The 19,597-nt window shown below is 36.5% G+C and overlaps 1 protein-coding gene across 4 annotated transcripts in view; it reads left to right on the top strand.

The window, feature by feature from the left end:
- AFF4 (AF4/FMR2 family member 4) overlaps positions 1 to 19,597 on the top strand; it is an 85,588-nt gene that overhangs the window by 53,696 nt on the left and 12,295 nt on the right. For all 4 annotated transcript variants that reach the window (XM_025292704.3, XM_025292705.3, XM_025292706.2 and 1 more), the window contains 12 exons: positions 1,238 to 1,286; positions 3,469 to 3,523; positions 3,984 to 4,021; positions 4,428 to 4,590; positions 5,060 to 5,977; positions 8,917 to 9,005; positions 9,615 to 9,855; positions 15,823 to 15,917; positions 16,476 to 16,539; positions 16,642 to 16,778; positions 17,026 to 17,097; positions 19,033 to 19,126. In XM_025292704.3, the coding sequence (XP_025148489.1) occupies positions 1,238 to 1,286; positions 3,469 to 3,523; positions 3,984 to 4,021; positions 4,428 to 4,590; positions 5,060 to 5,977; positions 8,917 to 9,005; positions 9,615 to 9,855; positions 15,823 to 15,917; positions 16,476 to 16,539; positions 16,642 to 16,778; positions 17,026 to 17,097; positions 19,033 to 19,126 (2,015 nt within the window). The remainder of the gene's footprint in view (positions 1 to 1,237; positions 1,287 to 3,468; positions 3,524 to 3,983; positions 4,022 to 4,427; positions 4,591 to 5,059; positions 5,978 to 8,916; positions 9,006 to 9,614; positions 9,856 to 15,822; positions 15,918 to 16,475; positions 16,540 to 16,641; positions 16,779 to 17,025; positions 17,098 to 19,032; positions 19,127 to 19,597) is intronic.

The raw sequence follows: 19,597 nt of genomic DNA on the forward strand, positions 1-19,597 counted from the left end.
AAGGTCAGGAACCTTGCAAATGTTGGGACTTCACCATAAAGCTCTCTAAAAAAAAAACAAATGTTCTTTTGCCAAGAGCAGTAACTTCTCAGGTATATTTACTCTGGTAATAAGCTATTTAGAGAGATTAAAATGTGGAGCTTTTTTAGTCCTTAGTTTGTTGACTTTAGTGATCTTAAAGCAGAGGTCCATTTTTAAGGTTAACAAATCTTATGTAACTATTTCTTTGTTCTGTCTTAAAGCTACAGATAGGAAAAAAGGACCCAGCATTATAGATACATAGTAAATAACTACCTGTAGGCCAGAAAGTATTCATTTTCTCTTAAAATCTTTTAAAAGTATCTCCTTACCTCTACTCCTCTTCCCCCATTCTCTCTGCCCATAGCTAACTATTGGCAAATGGGGCCATAAGCTGCACCTACTCTTTATTACCTGTGTTTTTCACTTAATTTATTTTAGAACTGTCTTTATATCAGTATGGGCTTCCCTGGTGGCTCAGACAGAATCTGCCTGCAATGCAGGAGACCTGGGTTTTTGATCCCTGGTTGGGAATCAACCAACCAGGTCAGTCAATCAACCAATTGGGATCTTCCCAATCTGGGTTGGGAAGATCCCCTGGAGGAGGGCATGACAACCCACTCCAGTATTCTTGCCTGGTGAATCCCTATGGACAGGGGAGCCTGGTGGGCTAGAGTCCATGGGGTCGCAAAGAGTCGGACACGACTGAGCGACTAACACTGTCACTTTTTTTTTTAATATCAATATAAAGCTCTAGTTCATTCTTTTTAAAAGCAAAAATGTGTTATATTGTTGAAACTATCCTAATGTATTTATCTAATCCCTGTAGATGGGCATTGGTTTCCAGTTTTGCTGTTGCAAACCATGCTATAATAAACTGTGTGAGTGTTTATTTGTGTGTATGTATTCCTCTAGATGTAGTGTAAATTCATTTCCTTTTAATTGCTAGGTCAGTGGATATGTGCATTTACAGTATTGGTAAGATAATATTATCAAATTGCCCTCCAGAAAGATTGTATGAATTTACAGTCCTACCAATAACATGTGACATGCTTGTTTCCACCAATATTTCATATTATGTACATTAAAGTGTTACCGATTTGATGGATGAAGAATTATATCCCATCGTTTTTATTTCTTTGAGGTTATATAGATAGACATTTTAAAATATAAATAGCCATACTATAGTTGCTGATGTCTGCATTCTTTTTTGCTCCAGAAAGATATAATCCTTCTTCTAAAACTTCAAATGCACACCAGTCTAAATCGTAAGTTTATTGCTTAATAAGTTTAATGTTTGTCTTTTTTTTGCTCAAAATCTAACTTGTAGTATCTGGATATCTAGAACACTTAGAAATATGTGTTTAATCTTTTAAGGCACGGGTGGGCAAACTTTTATGTAAAGGACCAGATAGTGAAATATTTTATTAGACTTTAGGGTCCAGATGGTTTCTGTCTCAACTACTCAATTTTGCTGTTGTACTGTTTTGCTGTTGTAAAAGCAGCCAGAGACTATGGGTGTGGTTATATTCCAGTTAAAACTTTCTTTACAAAATAGGCCTAGATTTGGCTTGTGGGGCCATAGTTTACATACCCCTGCTCTATGATTACACTTTTTTCTTATCTTTCAGAAGTGTTTGTGATGCTAGTTTGTTTAAAAAAAAAACAAAAAAACGCGTAAAAAAAATACAGGATTCTTCTTAGTAAAACCCTCCATTTGACCACAAAATTTAGAATATTAAAGTAGCATAGTTCATACTGTCCGTGTTGTTTTCCTACTTTTATTTTATAGGTAGACCCAGAAATATGTATCAAAATGTAGTAGAGTGGTATAGTGGATGATAATAAATTCCAACTTAAAGAATGAACTTACTACTGAATTCCTGAGACCACAAGTTAATCCAGTAATTGAAACAAAATTCTAAAGAAAGTGAATAACCAGTATAACCACAGTCTATACTGATAACCTCAGCCTCTTCAGCTGAACATAGTAGGAATTGAGTGAGAATGAAAATACATGAATACGAGAAATTTCACCTGACTGTTGAAGAGTTCAAATTATGTAAATTCCTATTTATTATATTTATTCATGTGCAGAAAACCAATGGGAGCATACCATATATGTGCAGATTACTTTGGTTTCTGAGGGAACAAGAGCATCCAGTACCTTAAGCAGTATGGTAAAAGCTTTGACATATTCATATGTGTAAACAGGTTCATTGACCTGCCATTATTAAATCATAAGGGCTGAGAGAATTCAGAGTAAGCACATTTCTTAATAGGAAATCAGTCATAGAGATGTACTGAGACCTTGACCAAAAGAAGACCTTTTTATCTGTCCCACTTATTTGGTCATCCTTAGAATAGATTTCATAGTTCTATAATCATCTGGTTACTTTGTATCAACATGGTCGTTTATGTGAAACTCTGAACTTGGGATCAGATTTAGAAACTCAGATTAAGTTTTGAGGGGAGAGTGTTAGTAGTAGTAGGAGTGAAAGAAGATTTCCTTTCCATTGATTGGAGACTGTCAGGAAATTTTGAGAAGAAAGGTAATGTAACTAGTGGTAATAGAAATCAAACATTTTCTAGTTTTCCCTAAGGTTTGTGTTAATTTTTCCTTTCTTATAAAAAGGCAAGGAGTGTTTTGTGATTCCTTACTCAGCTTTTAATTTTGATTTTGATTCTGTGGCCTTAAGGAAAATTTAAATCTATAATTTTACTTTTAAAAACTAATTCCAGGAACTGTTAACTTAAAGTATTTATTTGTGTTTTTTAAATAGTTGATTTGAATTTTGATTAAGAAAGATTTGGACTCTGGAGTTATTTTTAATTCGTATATGGTTATTTCTCTTGTATGACCAAGGTTCTTGCCCAAAATTGTACATCTGCAAAGAGCACTCATCTTTCATAGCAAGGCATTTACGAACTAGCACTTTGTGTGTTCTGGTTTTCACAATTACCCAAGTGTACATATCTCTTCATAAAACACTGGGGATAGTGAAAGAGAATTGCTGATGTTTTCATTTTATCTTCCTTCTTTTTGAGAGTCATATTCCTCTAGTGGACTGTTGGGTGTGAGTATGGTAATTTGTTTTAATAATGAATGAGTTTGTGTATTTGCAATTAGAGAAAAATTACAGATAACAGAAGTGAGTATAGGAGTTTGTGGCAGGTAACTTATTTATAGAAAACAAAGATGAATATTTTACTTATGGAAAAGTTAGAGCTTCCAAAATTGAAATTGTTAAATTTCATCTTTCTCAGTTTTTTACTCTGGATATAAACCAAACCAGACAGAGTAAGACTTACTGAGTCTTTTCTTTATTTTTCAATTAAATATTCAGCTACCACGGTGATTATTTCTAGAATTATTGTTGAATATCTAATGCTGTGCTATGCCATGATGAAATTCCCCAAATAATCATCCTTTCTGTCTTTTCCTTCTAGTATGCTAAAAGATGACTTAAAGCTAAGCAGCAGTGAAGACAGTGATGGGGAACAGGTGTGTCTGCTTAGGATTTACTAGTTTCACACAGTGTTCGTTTTTATTGTATTTTATAAGAATTATAATTGAATAATACATTTATGATCCAGGTAGTTAAGTTCATTCCTGCTTTTCTGACACTGGTATATTACAGTTTTCCACTCTGTCTTTAAACCTCCACTTTTTTCCCTTATTATTTTTTTTTTTTAAATGGCTTTTCCTTATTACTTAGCATATATCAGAACATCCTCATGAAGCATGAGATTGTTGATAAGAAGAACTATTAACACAGCTTTTAATCTTATCCTGGCAATTCGTTATTCTTCAGGTAAAAACAGTATTTCATAAGTGTTAAGTGACCATTGATGCATATATTAGAGAAGAAAGTTTTTCTATTAAGATTTCACATATTGTTCACATTAAGCAGATAAAGTACTATTTATTCATTTATAGATTTCCTCTCATGTTTTAATTTTAGGATTGTGATAAGACAATGCCAAGGAGTACACCAGGAAGGTAGGCATCCTTTTATTTTTTGTTTTATTTAGAGTGGAAGGGTAAATCTGATAACAGTGTGTAGTGATAGAGTAATTGACCTTATAAAGTAAATATTATTATTACAACTCTGTAAATTAACTAAAAATCATTGTGAATTGTGTGTTTAAAATAAATGAATTTTAGAGTATTTTGTACCCCAGTAAAGCTTTTATTAAAGGTGAGTACTAGTGGCTAATGCTGCATTTCAGAAACTTTTTAAGGAAGTATTTATTTCATTTATAATGAAGTTTAAGAATAATAGAATTTGAAGAGCTTAACAAATAGTAAACATTTTAAATAAAGTGGAGTGTCAACTTTGAATGCTTACGGGTTGTCATTCTGAAAAAAAAATCTTTTGGTCATTTATATTTTTTATTTCTTTCAGTAACTCTGAACCTTCACACCATAATAGTGAAGGGGCAGATAACTCCAGGGATGATTCTAGCAGCCACAGTGGATCTGAAAGCAGCTCTGGATCTGACTCAGAGAGTGAAAGTAGTTCCAGTGACAGTGAGGCAAATGAGCCATCCCAGAGTGCATCTCCTGAGGTGAGAGGGAGCCAAGAGGGTCCCTTCTGTAGGCACTCTGAAGGCCCCTGGTGATGCCCAGCATTTACTTTGAGCTTTATTTTTGTTTCAGCCTGGTGACTCATGTTGTTTAGTTATGGTGAAAAGAAGTCTTAAATAGTATAAATTCACTGTAGCTTGATAAAATGTGGTTTAAAATCTCTGTTGGTTCCTACATCGTTTGTTTGCCTTCTGGAATTAAATGTACTGTATGGATTCCTGACAGGGCTATTTAATATTTAAAGGCTATATATATAATAATTAGCTTATCTTCTCATTGAAGTGATTAGAGCTATTATTATTTTTAGCCTTTTGCTTTGGTTCAGTTAGAACTATGAAAAACAAATGCTTTTGTGGTGTTAGGCATTGTGTTTTTTCCTCTTCCTTGAGATTATGAAGAAAGGAGAAAGTTTCAGTACTGAAAAAGCATACTTCTTTCTCTGTTTTTCAGCCTGAACCACCTCCCACAAATAAATGGCAACTTGATAACTGGCTGAATAAAGTAAATCCACATAAAGTGTCACCAGCTTCTTCTGTGGACAGTAATATCCCATCATCTCAAGGCTATAAAAAGGAAGGCCGAGAACAGGGCACAGGGAATAGCTACACAGATCCAGGTGGTCCTAAAGAAACAAGTTCTGCTACTCCTGGACGAGACTCCAAAACTGTCCAAAAGGGATCAGAAAGTGGGCGTGGGAGGCAAAAGTCTCCTGCCCAGAGTGACAGCACAGCACAGAGGAGAACTGTAGGAAAAAAACAACCCAAAAAGACTGAGAAGGCAGCTGCTGAAGAGCCCCGTGGAGGCCTGAAGATAGAGAGTGAAACTCCTGTAGACATGGCTACCAGCATGCCCTCCAGCAGACACAAAGCAGCCACCAAAGGCTCAAGAAAACCCAATATAAAAAAGGAGTCCAAATCTTCCCCTCGACCTTCAGCAGAGAAAAAGAAATACAAGTCAACAAGTAAATCTTCCCAGAAATCAAGGGAAATTATAGAAACAGATACCTCATCCTCAGATTCGGATGAAAGCGAGAGCCTTCCTCCTTCCTCACAAACTCCTAAGTACCCTGAGAGTAATAGGACTCCCGTTAAACCCTCCTCAGTGGAGGAAGAAGATAGCTTTTTTCGGCAACGAATGTTCTCTCCTATGGAAGAGAAGGAACTTCTTTCACCCCTCAGTGAGCCTGATGACAGGTATCCACTTATTGTGAAGATTGACCTGAATCTCTTGACTAGAATACCAGGAAAGCCTTACAAAGAAACAGAGCCACCCAAGGGGGAAAAGAAAAATGTGCCAGAAAAGCACACAAGAGAGGCTCAGAAACAAGCCTCAGAGAAAGTTTCCAACAAAGGCAAGAGGAAACATAAGGTTTGTAATGGGTTTTTTGTTGTTCTTGTTGTTGTGTGAACATCATCCTCTAAAATGCAGTGGAAATCTCATTAAGCCAAAAACTAGCTAGTTAATTCATAGCTATGAGGGAAAATAGAGGTGAGCCTAAAGCCCTGATGAGGCAACAGACACAAGAGTCTCTTGAGGACCACTGTGCCTCTCCCTGTCTCCTTTAGTAAAGAATTATAGTTTCTAATTCTTTACTAAAGGTTCATTTCTTATCTGAATTTCTGATTCAGATAAGAAATGAACCAGGGCATCTGTTCATAGTGTGTGCTGGCCATTGTAGAGGTGAGAACGAAGCAAAGATTGCAAACTGGCCTTTACAACATTCTTAAAATTTTGGTTTTAAATGTCTTTAGTTGGGATATGTACTCTCCAGGTTGTCACACTTTATAACACTTTCTTCTGTCTTATATCCAGACCAAGTGACATGTTTTAGATTACAAATTCCAGCTAGTAAATTGACTCACCAATTTTAACATGTCCTTAAGGATTTCACCAATCCATTGTACATAGCTGTGCCACAGCTTTTCTGCTTTTTCAAACACTCATATCTGCAAGTTCAGAATTAAAAACATCTGCTGGCACATAACCAGCTCTCCTCCCTAAATAATTCCAAGATAATTTGGATTTACGGATAAAGCTTGGTATATACTTTTAAGGTCAGCTTTTTTTAAACCCAGGAAATAAGAAAATTCATGGATATCTGTGATTGGAAAATAATGGACGTACAATGGAGCTGAAAAACTTACATACAGGGACAGATTTTTTGGAAAGAAGTGTGATCTCTCAACTTTAGTGAAAAATCTTTAGAGGAGAGTACATTTTACTAATTTGTATTGTAGAATAGTATAATTTCCCTTGATACACATGTGTGAATGCGATTGTAAGATATTGAAAACATGAGCAGGTGAACGGGATAGCAGGTGGACTCAGAACAAAATCCCAGTCCCAGTTGACCCTGAGAATCTCATGTAGGAGGACAGGAGGAATATAGCATTTTCTTAAAATGAAATGAGCCTGCGGTTTTCCCTCTTTTTCCTTGGAACCACAGTACTGTGTGCTGTTGCTGATGTATCTGGACAAATGAGAATAACACTTTATTTTTTTTTTGCATCTTCAAAAGTTGAAGATTTTTTAAAATTTGAATTTCTAGAAAACTGAAGCTTCCTACTTTTAGTACTATAGCTAAGAGCTTCCATTATTGTAGTAAAGGGATGCTTTATTCAACTGGTAAACTCTTTAGGGCTGCTGGATTCTAGAGCCCACAACCTCACATTGGTGGACTTAGTTATAGGATTTTATATTATTCTATATAATTCATAGAAATTATATGAAATAAGAGCTTGTATATGATAGATTCTGCTCCTTAAAAAAATAAGATGTTTCTTATGGAATTAAAAAAATGGTTCTTTTATCTTTAAAAAGGTATTACAAATCTTTGTAAACTTTTTCAGACATTTAACATATAATATACTGAGTATATTTTACTCTTGTTTAAAATTTTACAGTATACATAACTTGTAATAAAAAAATCCCCTTCCTCTAAAAGGAGTGTTCCATATCTCTGTTGGAGAAGGAAATGGCAACCCACTCCAGTATTCTTGCCTGGAGAATCGCATGGACAGAGGAGCTTGGTGGGCTACGGTCCCATGGGGTCGCCAAGAGTTGGACACAACTGAGCGACTAAGCATATCTCCTTACCTCCCCCACATTTCATTGGCATGTATTCCTCACAAGTTTTTTTATATCAATACCTGTAAATGAAATTTTTATTTTATAAAATGTATATCACCAGGAAACTTAGTGATGATTATTCACAACCCCACCCCGCCCCCGCCCCCTCCCCGCCCCAGAATGCCATACAACTTGCAGGATCTTAGTTCCCTCACCAGGGATTGAGCCCAGGCCCCAACAGTGAAAGCACTGAGTCCTAACCACTGGACCACCAGGGTATTTTCCAGTGATGATTTTTGAGATTTGTTGCTTTGGTAAAATTATTCTTGAAGATAAAGCAGATAATACTGAGAAAGAGACCAGCCAAGGATAATGAAAGATGTGGATTCCTTTTTCTCATGTTTTCACATGTCCAACTTTAATCATTTGTGTATGGGAACAAATTCTTTTGTAAGGCAGGATGTTTGCAATATTTGTGCCCTGATATTTAAATCAATAGGAAAACTTAAATTCCCCAAACATAGTAGCTTGATAATTATAGACAGGCCCATAGCTTTTGTTTCAGCAAACAAGTTTTTCAAAAATCATTAGTCTTGGCTAAAAGCAAAAAGATGGACAGTAACAAGTGTTGGTGAAGATGTGGAGAACGACAGTGCCTATGGGAATGTAAACTGATGTAGCCACTTTGGGACATAGTTTAACAGTTCCTCAAAAAGTAAATAGACAGTATTCCCTTATGACTCAGCAATTTCATTCCTATGTATATACCCAAGAACAATGAAAACTTGTCCATACAAAAACCTATACTTGAAAAGTAGGAAAAATTCAAATGATGAATGGATAAATAAAATGTGGTATACCCATACAATGGAATATATTCATTCATTACAAAGAAATAAAATATTGACAAATAATCTTACAACACAGATGAATTTTATGGTATGTGAATTATATCTTAATTATCTCATCCCCCCTCCTCAAATCATCAGACTGAAAAGATGCCATTTAAAAGACTGTTTCAGCATTTCGGCTTTTCTTATCTAAAATAGGAGACTTCTTCTCAGACTTAAAAACCTAATTTATTTAACACTGTTTAAATGAGTTCTTTGACTTCACATTTATCTTCTTTCTGAAGTATATCAGAGATTAACTATTTGACGGTGACTAGCACTGAAAACTGAAATTAGATGAATAAAAATCAAAACCTAACTGCTTTTTTTCCTCTATTTTTCATCCAGAATGAAGATGATAACCGAGCCAATGAGAGCAAGAAACCTAAAACAGAGGACAAGAATATGGCAGGCCACAAGCCATCCAGCAACAAAGAGTATGTCTGCAAAACATGTTAACATGTGTGTTGATCTATGTGTGTTATTTGCTGCTGGGTACTTTCTAATGTGCTCTTAGAATATTCCATTTAGTATGTATATGTTATACATTTCTGTACACAGTCATATACCACAATAGTGGGAGGTTTTGCTTTTAGTTAATTGGGATTAAAAGCAAGATTCAGTCACTTTATCTCTGTTTTTAGAAGAATAGAAAGTATTCATAGGATAAGAATTAAAGTAAAGCTTTACCACTTTCAGGCTGGATGGCAAGCTTATGTATTGCTGCAGGAGACATTTAAGCATTAGTATCTTCATTCACCATTCCTCTTTTTGTTCTTTTATTCAATCACTATTTATTGAATACTTGTGTATGGCAGACCAAGGCTTAGGCACTGAGTATACAACCATAATGGGGAGGAAACACTGGAGAAGATATCTGCCCTCTTGAAATTTATAGTTTTATTTTGTTTTATAGAAATCATATGTTCTAATAATCAAATAGGGAAAAACAAATTTGTTTTGAAATCAGGCAAAGTCAAATGGGAAAAGTCCATCACTCTTAAATGACTATGTGGAGAAATGAGGGCATTTGTTTGGTTTGGCAGGTCATCTAAACAGAGTGCTGCTAAAGAAAAAGATTTATTGCCTTCTCCTGCTGGGCCTGTTCCTTCAAAAGATCCAAAAACAGAGCATGGCTCTCGGAAGAGGACTGTTAGTCAGTCTTCTTCCTTAAAGTCAAGTAATAACAGCAACAAGGAAAATAGTGCCAGCAGCAAAAACAGTTCCTCCGCATCAAAGCAGAAGAGGACTGAAGGAAAGACTTCCAGTAGCTCTAAGGAGGTCAAGGTAAGGCACTGAGGGACCTGAGCCTTTTGAAAAAAATCTCCTTGCCACGTGACTTCTCCAAGGTAACTGTGCTTTGAAAATTTTGTAAACATCTTACTAATCTTACAGATCTGTTCATTTTTACTCTCAAAATGTCATAGTCTGATAATAAACTTGTGCTGTGATCTGAGACCATGAAAGGAATGAAGTCATCTGGACACACGCATATTATTAGTTAAGGTAGAAATTGGAAAAGTTGGTTTTCCATAACTGGAAAGGTTGGTTATGGAAGAACAGTTGTTTATGATCAAATTTATAAATAACTCCAGTTGTTCTGATTGGGTTCTTGTCTATGGTTTTAAATTGTCTTTGGATTATTTAGAGTTAGATTTTACAAGCTAGTTATACTACATAAAGTACTAAAGCAACCATTTGGCTTCATGAAGAAGAAAAATATTCTTTAGCTGAGCTAGCACTGGAATTAGCCCTAGAGCATGATCATCAGGTAGGGGAATATTAATGTTTGTGGGTGCATAACTAGATCAGAGGAGCTTTTTCAAGGCTGTACTTAGGCTCTAATCCTAAATTTGTTTATCAGGTTTTTTCATTGCTTTCTAAAATGATATGATCAGGAGCAAACTCCCTGACAAAATTAAGAAAATACCTAGATTTTTAAGCATATAATTTACTGCATTATTATTTGTGACTTAAAATAAGCAACTGTTTAACAGTTGAAAAAAATTGACAAAGGCAGTTAGTCCTGCTTATTAAATGTGGTGATTAAATCTTTTAAATTTTGAGGTAATTTAAATTGTGAACAATGTCTCAAATTGAGATACACCGAAGGCGTTTTCTCCAGCTGGGCCACTCCCATAGCAGTTTAGGTAGTGTCCTTGAGGAACCTGTTCTGTAGGCCTCCTTCCCTGACCTAGTTCTCTGTTTACCTGCTGGCTGATTCTTTCTCCATTTCCCATCCTTGAACTGTAGGATTTGAGACCTGTATGCTTCTTCTTTTAAACTTCTTCTCTCTCTTTCTTTCTTTTTAAAATGCACTCATTAAGTGAGCTCTTCTGCTCATTTGGTTTCTGTTATCTCATAGGTAAAGTTCAATGTCTATGTCTCTACTCTTGTCAGCTTCTTGAAAGCAGGGATTTGTGTCTCACTTGTTTGTACTTTATCCAGTGTTTAACTTACTGGATAAAATTAGATAATATGATAAACCAAAATTACATATAATTTTTATTTTCTGTTTCTCTAGATATTTGCTGATACCAAATTTTTGAAATATGTTGGCATAAGTTTTGTTCAGTATAGCCTTTTATTTTTAATATCTTTAATATTGCTTCTTATATTGTCTTTTATTTTTAATTTTAGTTTTCTGTACCGTCTTTCTCTTCTTTCATCAATTTCATCAGAGGCTTATCACTTTTACTTGTCTTTTTCAAAAAAACAGCCTTTCTTTGTCTTTATTCACTGTAGTTTATTTTTGTTTTCTATATCATTAACTTATACTCTTTATAATTTCCTTTCTTATGTCTTTTTGTTTTGCTGTTCTGTTTATTAACTTTTAAAGATGGATACTAAGCTTGTTTTTCAAAACTAATTGTAAGCTCTTTTTCTCTAATATTCAAATATAAGCAGTTAGACTATATATTTTCCTCTAATTACTGCTTTAGCTGCATCTTCAAGACTTGGTATATAATATTTTTATAACTCAGTTCAAAATGTTTTTTAATTTCTTGTGTGATTCCATTTTTGATCCAAGAATACTTAAGTGTGTTACTCAATTTCCAAACATACAGAGATTTTCTGGTTGTCTTTTGATTAGTACTTCTACCTTGTAGAAGGGGCTAGAAAGTGATCCGCATGCAGTAATCTTTTGAAATTTGTTGAGTTGCTTTGTAAAACAGCGTACTTATATGGTAGATTTTTGTAATGAAAAGACTGTGTCTTCCATGTGAATTAGAGACAGCGACCTGTAGAATTCAGTTAGATTAATGATATTTTCACACCTTCTATATGCTGACTGAAATTTTGTTAGTCCTTTTCTACCAGTTTTTTTAATTAATTGAAATAAAGTTGATATATAACATTGTATTAGTTTCAGGTATACAACAGAATGATTTCCTATATGTATATATATTGCAAAAACTTACTCAACCACAGAAAGTCTAGTTAGCATTTCTTACCACACATAGTAATTTTTCTTTATTTTCAGAAACTTCACTTTTCCTTCAATAGATTTAAACTTAGGCACTTATATTTAAGTTGGTGCAAACATAATTGAGGTTTTTGCATTGTTGAAATTTGCCACTTGCTATTGGAATACATTTGTAAATAAATATGATTATGTTGTACATTATTTTAATGCACAGTTCTCACTTCATGTTTTTTTGCTAGTGACTTTTATTACTTACTATTCATTTTAAACTTATTTTATGCTATGGAAATGATGTTAGACAAAAATCAAATTCGAGTGATTTTCTTATTTGAGTTCAAAATGGGTGGTAAAGCAGCAGAGACAACTCGCAACATCAACAATGCATTTGACCCTGAAACTGCTAATGAACGTACAGTGCAATGGTGGTTCAAAAGTTTTATGAAGGAGATGAGAACCTTGAAGATGAGCGAGTGGCCAGCCATCGAAGTTGACAACGACAGACTGAGAGCCATCATTGAAGCTGATCCTCTTACAACAACACAAAAGATTGCCGAAGAACTCAATGTCAACCATTCTACAGTCATTTGGTGTTTGAAGCAAATTATGGAGGAGAAAAAGCTTGATAAGTGGGTGGCTCTTGAGCTGACTGAAAATTAAAAAAATCATCATTTTGAAGTGTCCTCTCTTTTTCTGCGCACCAACAATGAACCATTTCTCAATCAGATGCAATGAAAAGTGGATTTTATACAACCACCACCAGCAGCAGTGATTGGCCCAATAAGAAGCTCCAAAGCATTTCTCAAAGCCAAACTTGCACCCAAAAAAAGTCATGGTCATTGTTTAGTGGTCTGCTGCCAGTCTGATCCACTATAGCTCCCTAAATCCCAGCAAAACTATTAACATCTGAGAAGTATGCTCAGCAAATTGATGAGATGCACTAAAAACTGCAATGCCTGCAGCTAGCATTGGTTAACAGAAAGGGCCCGATTGGTTAACAGAAAGGGCCCAATTCTTCTCCACGACAGCGCCCAACTGCACATTGAACAACCAACACTTCAAAAGTTGAACAAATTGGGCTACGAAGTTTTGCCCCATCTGCTATATTCACCTTACCTCTTGCCAACCAACTACCACTTCAAGCATCTCAACAACTTTTTGCAGGGGAAATGCTTCCACAGCCAGTAGGGCGCAAAAAATGCTTTCCAAGAGTTCATGGAATCCCAAAGCATGGATTTTTTTCACTACAGGAATAGACAAACTTATTTCTCATTGGCAAGAACATGTTGACCGTAATGGTTCCTATTTTGATTAATAAAGATATGTTTAGCCTAGTTGTAATGATTTAAAATTCATGGTCTGGAACCACAATTACTTTTGTGCCAACCTTAATAGATCTGTTTATAAAACACAGGGGGAAAGCTGTCCAAGTTATGTTAGATTGCAGTAGTATTCAGGAAGCCATTTGGTAAATGTGCAGATTTTACCATAAAGAGTTTAGTATTTTTTCAAATCTCAGGGCTTTTATTTTCATTCTTGAAGAAAGCTGTAATAGGTGGAACTTGAAAGGACTCTTTTACAAGAAAAGGAAAAAAAATGGTTATTACATGGTCTCTTTTAAGCAGAAGTAATAAAAATATATATATTATTGGGTTTTCTAATGTTGAGACATTTATGAAGTCATAGGAGAAATTCTACTTATTTATGGTTTTTTTAATGGGAAAAAATGTGTATTCAATTTATTGAAGATAGGACCAGAGGGGAAGCTGTTGGGAGGACAGGGTCATAGCCCTTGCGTTAAAGGTCTCTGTTGATAGGAGACAGAATGGACATGTTGATAGGAGGCGGAATAAAATTTAAGAAAGTGTCTAGGCTTTTGAAATCTGATAGATCTGACATAAAACCCGAATTCCAGGAATACTACTTAAAAGCTGTTTGGACTTGGGCAAGTTGCTCAGCTTCCTTGAGACTATTTTTTATTCTATCCTAATTCTGAAAGAGATGGAAATACCAGACCACCTGACCTGCCTCTTGAGAAATTTGTATGCAGGTCAGAAAGCAACAGTTAGAACTGGACATGGAACAACAGACTGGTTCCAAATAGGAAAAGGAGTACGTCAAGGCTGTATATCATCACCCTGCTTATTTAACTTATATGCAGAGTACATCATGAGAAACGCTGGGCTGGAAGAAGCACAAGCTGGAATCAAGATTGCCGGGAGAAATATCAATAACCTCAGATATGCAGATGACACCACCCTTATGGCAGAAAATGAGGAGGAACTCAAAAGCCTCTTGATGAAAATGAAAGTGGAGAGTGAAAAAGTTGGCCTAAAGCTCAACATTCAAAAAACAAAGATCATGGCATCTGGTCCCATCACTTCATGGGAAATAGATGGGCAAACAGTGGAAACAGTGTCAGACTTTATTTTTGGGGCGCTCCAAAACCACTGCAGATGGTGACTGCAGCCATGGAATTAAAAGACGCTTACTCCTTGGAAGGAAAGTTATGACCAACCTAGATAGCATGTTCAAAAGCAGAGACATTACTTTGCCAACAAAGGTTCATCTAGTCAAGGCTATGGTTTTTCCTGTGGTCATGTATGGATGTGAGAGTTGGACTGTGAAGAAGGCTGAGTGCCAAAGAATTGATGCTTTTGAGCTGTGGTGTTGGAGAAGACTCTTGAGAGTCCCTTGGACTGCAAGGAGATCCAACCAGTCCATTCTGAAGGAGATCAGCCCTGGGATTTCTTTGGAAGGAATGATGCTAAAGCTGAAACTCCAGTACTTTGGCTACCTCATGCGAAGAGTTGACTCATTGGAAAAGACTGATGCTGGGAGGGATTGGTGGCAGGAGAAGAAGGGGACGACAGAGGATGAGATGGCTGGACGGCATCACTGACCCGATGGACGTGAGTCTGAGTGAACTCCGGGAGTTGGTGATGGACAGGGAGGCCTGGTGTGCTGTGATTCATGGGGTCGCAAAGAGTCGGACACGACTGAGCGGCTGAACTGAACTGAACTGAATAGCAGTCCATATTTCATAGGGTTGTTAAAGGATTAATGATTATACTAAGTACTTAGTTAACTTAGTGCCTAGTAAATAGTAAGCACATAGTAAATTGTAGATATTGTAATTGTTTTCATTGACCAGTTATTACCAGCAAATTTTGTCTGAAGTAATACTGCTATATTGATACTAGATTTGTGTATTCCTTAAGTTTTTACAAGTGTCAGTGTCATTGCCTCCCACATAGTAGACCCCTAATAGAAGGCTCTTGAGAGTCCCTTGGACCACAAGGAGATCCAGCCAGTCCATCCTAAAGGAGATGGATTGTTCCTGGGTGTTCATTGGAAGGACTGATGTTGAAGCTGAAACTCCAGTACTTTGGCTGCCTGATGCAGAGAGCTGACTCATTTGAAAAGACCCTGATGCTGGGAAAGATTGAGGGCAGGAGGAGAAAGGGATGATAGAGGATGAGATGGTTGGTTGGCATCACCAACTCAATGGACATGGGTTTGGGTAGACTCCAGGAGTTGATGATAGACAGGGAGGCCTGGCGTGCTGTGGTTCATGGGGTCACAAAGAGTTGGACACGACTGACTGACTGAACTGAATATTATAAAGAATATTCTTGGTTATTTAAAATGGGCTCATTCCATAAAAAGGACATTTACATTATGAAATTTTAAATTTTTATAACAAGGGAATTAACTACCACAGACAATGGAATTTTGTTTGCTTTTTAACCACGAGCTAAGAAATACTTCTAGTTTAATTTTAATTTCATAATTTTCAACATAGTTTTTGTTTTTATTTTTCTGGTCAGGAAAAGGCTCCAAATAGTTCTTCTAACTGTCCTCCATCTGCACCAACTCCTGATGCTTCTAAGCCTCGGAGAACGAAGCTTGCCTTTGATGACAGGTAAGATAAATAAGATTTTTTATGCATTTAAGAAATCATTCCAGTCAGTGTATAAGAAACTCATTTTAATGTCTGTCAGTGCTCGGAAGAATTGGTTGTATTGTGATATTGTTGTATTGTGATATTGTGACAGAACATTCAGATTTTTAATTTTAAAGGCACCTTCAAGTCCAAGTATTTCTCCTTTTAACTTAATTTACCTTCATGATTCTCATGGAGACCTTTGCTGACTTTACTGTTTAAAGGCTTTCTTAAGTAAAACAGTGTAGGTTTAAAATAAAGACTGTCTCATGTCTCAAATAAGTAAGTAACGTAGGGTTTTTTCCCCTCCCTTTTGATAAAGGTTATTTTTCCTACCTGCATTCTGTTTACTCTCAATCTTTCAAATGATTTATGCTCTTAACCTAATAGAAACATTTGTCAGGGAAAAAATTAATCAAATGTTTAGTAATAGCTCATGTTCTTTACTTGAGGACATGAAAACTGAGGGCTATAAAACTAATATTATCTTAGGAAAATATTTCCCATTTTACTTAAAATAAAAAATTTACATTGCAGAAATTATTCAGCAGACCATTATTTACAAGAAGCAAAAAAGCTAAAGCACAATGCAGATGCATTGGTATGTAAATATTTATATCTTTAATCAAATTAACTTGAATCTTCATTTGTTCTCGTAGCACATCAATGTGGCTCTCATTTACCTTTATTCTCCTTTCTTCAGTCTGATAGGTTTGAGAAAGCTGTATACTATCTTGATGCTGTGGTATCTTTCATTGAATGTGGGAATGCATTAGAGAAAAATGCTCAGGAATCCAAATCCCCATTCCTTATGTATTCAGAAACGGTGGAGCTCATCAAGTAAGTGGGGAAACTTGCCGCATTATTGGCAATAATATTTCTCTGTTCCTTCTTGGAAATGACTAATTTATAAAATAATAGCTAAAGAGGATCCTTAATCCTTTATTGTCCTTGGATAAGGAGAAGTAGACACTTTAGTGGGTATTTTTGTCTTTAAGTTTGATTCTAATGTTTAGAGGACTGAGGAGGTCATAAAACAGATGAAGTATTATATTTTGTGTCCTTTGTTTCTTCTCTTATCTCACAGATACACTATGAAGCTAAAGAATTACTTGGCACCAGATGCTACAGCTGCAGATAAAAGACTTACAGTGCTATGGTAAGTGTTGTATGTTAGCCTCTGCTAGATGACAAAGCAGTTTCTGTCTGTGTTCTTCTGAAAGTTATCCTTGAATCGGCCTTCCATAACCCAGTCATAAATCTATTCTTGATGGGTCAAGAAGAAAACAACAGAATTCCTACTGAAAATTTTTAGTTGTTGAGAGCCTCTCCTCCATTGCCCTCTTGACAAAATAAAAGCCTTGGTAGAGTGAGAATGATATTAGAACTTTCTATTAAGTGATCACTTTTTTAGGCTTTTTTTTTTTTGGATTTGACTATAGTTTACTTTTCTTTTTTTGTACACTGAGGCTTCTATTGTGTATTTCAGTAAAGATGGACACTATAAAAAATCCAGGCTCTTCATTTGGTATCCTCTCCCTCAATTTACATATACATATACCTTACCTTTGGGGCTTCCCTGGCAGCTCAGCAGTAAAGAATCTACTTGCAGTGCAGGAGTCGCAGGAGATATGGGTTCAATCCCCAGGTCAGGAAGATCCCCTAAAGGAGGGCATGGCAACCCATTCCAATATTTTTGCCTGGAGAATCTCATGAACAGAGGAATCTCTCGGGCTATAGTCTATAGGGTTGCAAAGAGTTAGACACGACTGAAGCGACTTTGCATGCACGCATTCCTTACCTCAGGTAGCACACATCTAACTTGCTCAGAATAAAGAAATGACTTGTTTGCTTATCCCCAGAGAGAGAGTTTATTTATCATGGTTATTTACTTTACCTGGCACTGGGTTTAACAACTGGGAGAGCAACTGTAGAAAAAAACTGGCACAGTCCTATTTGTCATGGAGTCTAGGGTATAGTGTGAAGAGACAGAAGTTAATCAAATAACCACACAAGTACATGAATTAAGTACTTTGAAGGAAAAGTTTATATAACTGTAAAGGTAAACTATAGGGATACTTAGTCCTTAGGTAGAGGAAACATTTACAAGGGCTGGATAGTGAAAAGAAACTGGAAACCTTGTGTCAGGAAACTAAAAGACCCAGGAGAAAGAAGTAAGTGAAAGTGATTGGAGAGGTAGGCAGTGATGACCATGCAGGGCCTTTGTAAGCCATGTTGGTTTTACATATGTTACTTCAGAGTTGTAATATTTACAAGTGAGTTCCTAGTTTTGTTGTTTTAGATTATTTTTAGTTTGATGTAGAAATTATGCTCTGAAGTTTTTTTTGTGGCGGGGGAGGCAGGGGTGTTGGGAGGGGTGGCTGTGCCATACGGCTTATATAGGATCTTAGTTTCCTGACTAGGGAGTAAACCCGGACCACAACAGAGAAAGATGAAGCACTGAATCCTAACCACTGGACTGCCAGGAAATTCCCCCGCAATGATTTTTTAGTCCCTATGTTATAAATGACACGTTGGTGTCCTGGGGCTGAGGTTTTGATTTTTGAATGTCAACAAAGACGAGGCTGCTAAGTCACTTCAGTCGTGTCCGACTCTGTGCAACCCCATAGATGGCAGCCCACCAGGCTCCCCCATCCCTGGGATTCTCCAGGCAAGAACACTGGAGTGGGTTGCCGTTTCCTTCTCCAATGCATGAAAGGGAAGTCGCTTAGTCGTGTCCAACTCTTCGTGACCCCATGGACTGCAGCCTACTAGGCTCCTCCTCATGGACTGCAGCCTACCAGGCTCCTCCGTCCATGGGATTTTCCAGGCAAGAGTACTGAAGTGGGTTGCCATTGCCTTCTCCAAATAGGAGGCTAGTCCTAGGTCTCTTCCTTTTCCTTTCCCTCCCTAGGTTGTGTACCTTAATAACATCACACCTTTTGGTTTTGCCTAAGAGTTAGTGTCATTGACCTTATGCCATGGTCTGCTCATATGAGTCACTTGTGTACTCTGGTGCAATGTGAAGCTTGTCTATGAGATGCGGCCAGAGTCTGTTATCCTGGTAAATAAGCTGTCCTTTTCTGTTGGCTAGCCTGCGATGCCAGTCTTTGCTGTACCTGAGGCTCTTCAAACTGAAGAAAGAAACTGCTCTGAAGTATTCAAAGACGCTGACAGAGCATCTGAAGGTAAGTACACAGTAAGAGTATCTGTTTCCCAGGAGACAAAATTTGTAAAGTCTCCTATTCCCACCTCAGAAGTACCCTCATGTTTTTCCTGTCATAGGAGAGGAAGAACTACTATTTGGGAACTTTCAAATAGTTTGAGGTTTAAAATGCACACATATCTGATTGTGGAACCTATGTAGCTATATACAGTAGCTGTTAGTAATCTTTCAATGTATATAATCTATTTTTATCACAAAACTTAATGTTTTTTCGTGATAGCCCTACATAAGTCTTCCTAAAATTCAGCCCTGATAATGACTTGGAATGCTTTAATAGCTTAGCATTGCCTGCAGGGTCAAGTGAAAGATTCTTATCCTGACCTACAAGGCCCTCAAGATCAATCTCTCTCTCACTCTCCTTCTTTCTTTTCTGAAGTTTACTCCAGGTAAATTGTCTGGGTCATATACACTCTCTTGTCTGCAGCCTTTGTAC

Source organism: Bubalus bubalis, chromosome 9 (genome assembly GCF_019923935.1).
Source record: "Bubalus bubalis isolate 160015118507 breed Murrah chromosome 9, NDDB_SH_1, whole genome shotgun sequence".
Classification (NCBI taxonomy): Eukaryota; Metazoa; Chordata; class Mammalia; order Artiodactyla; family Bovidae; genus Bubalus; species Bubalus bubalis.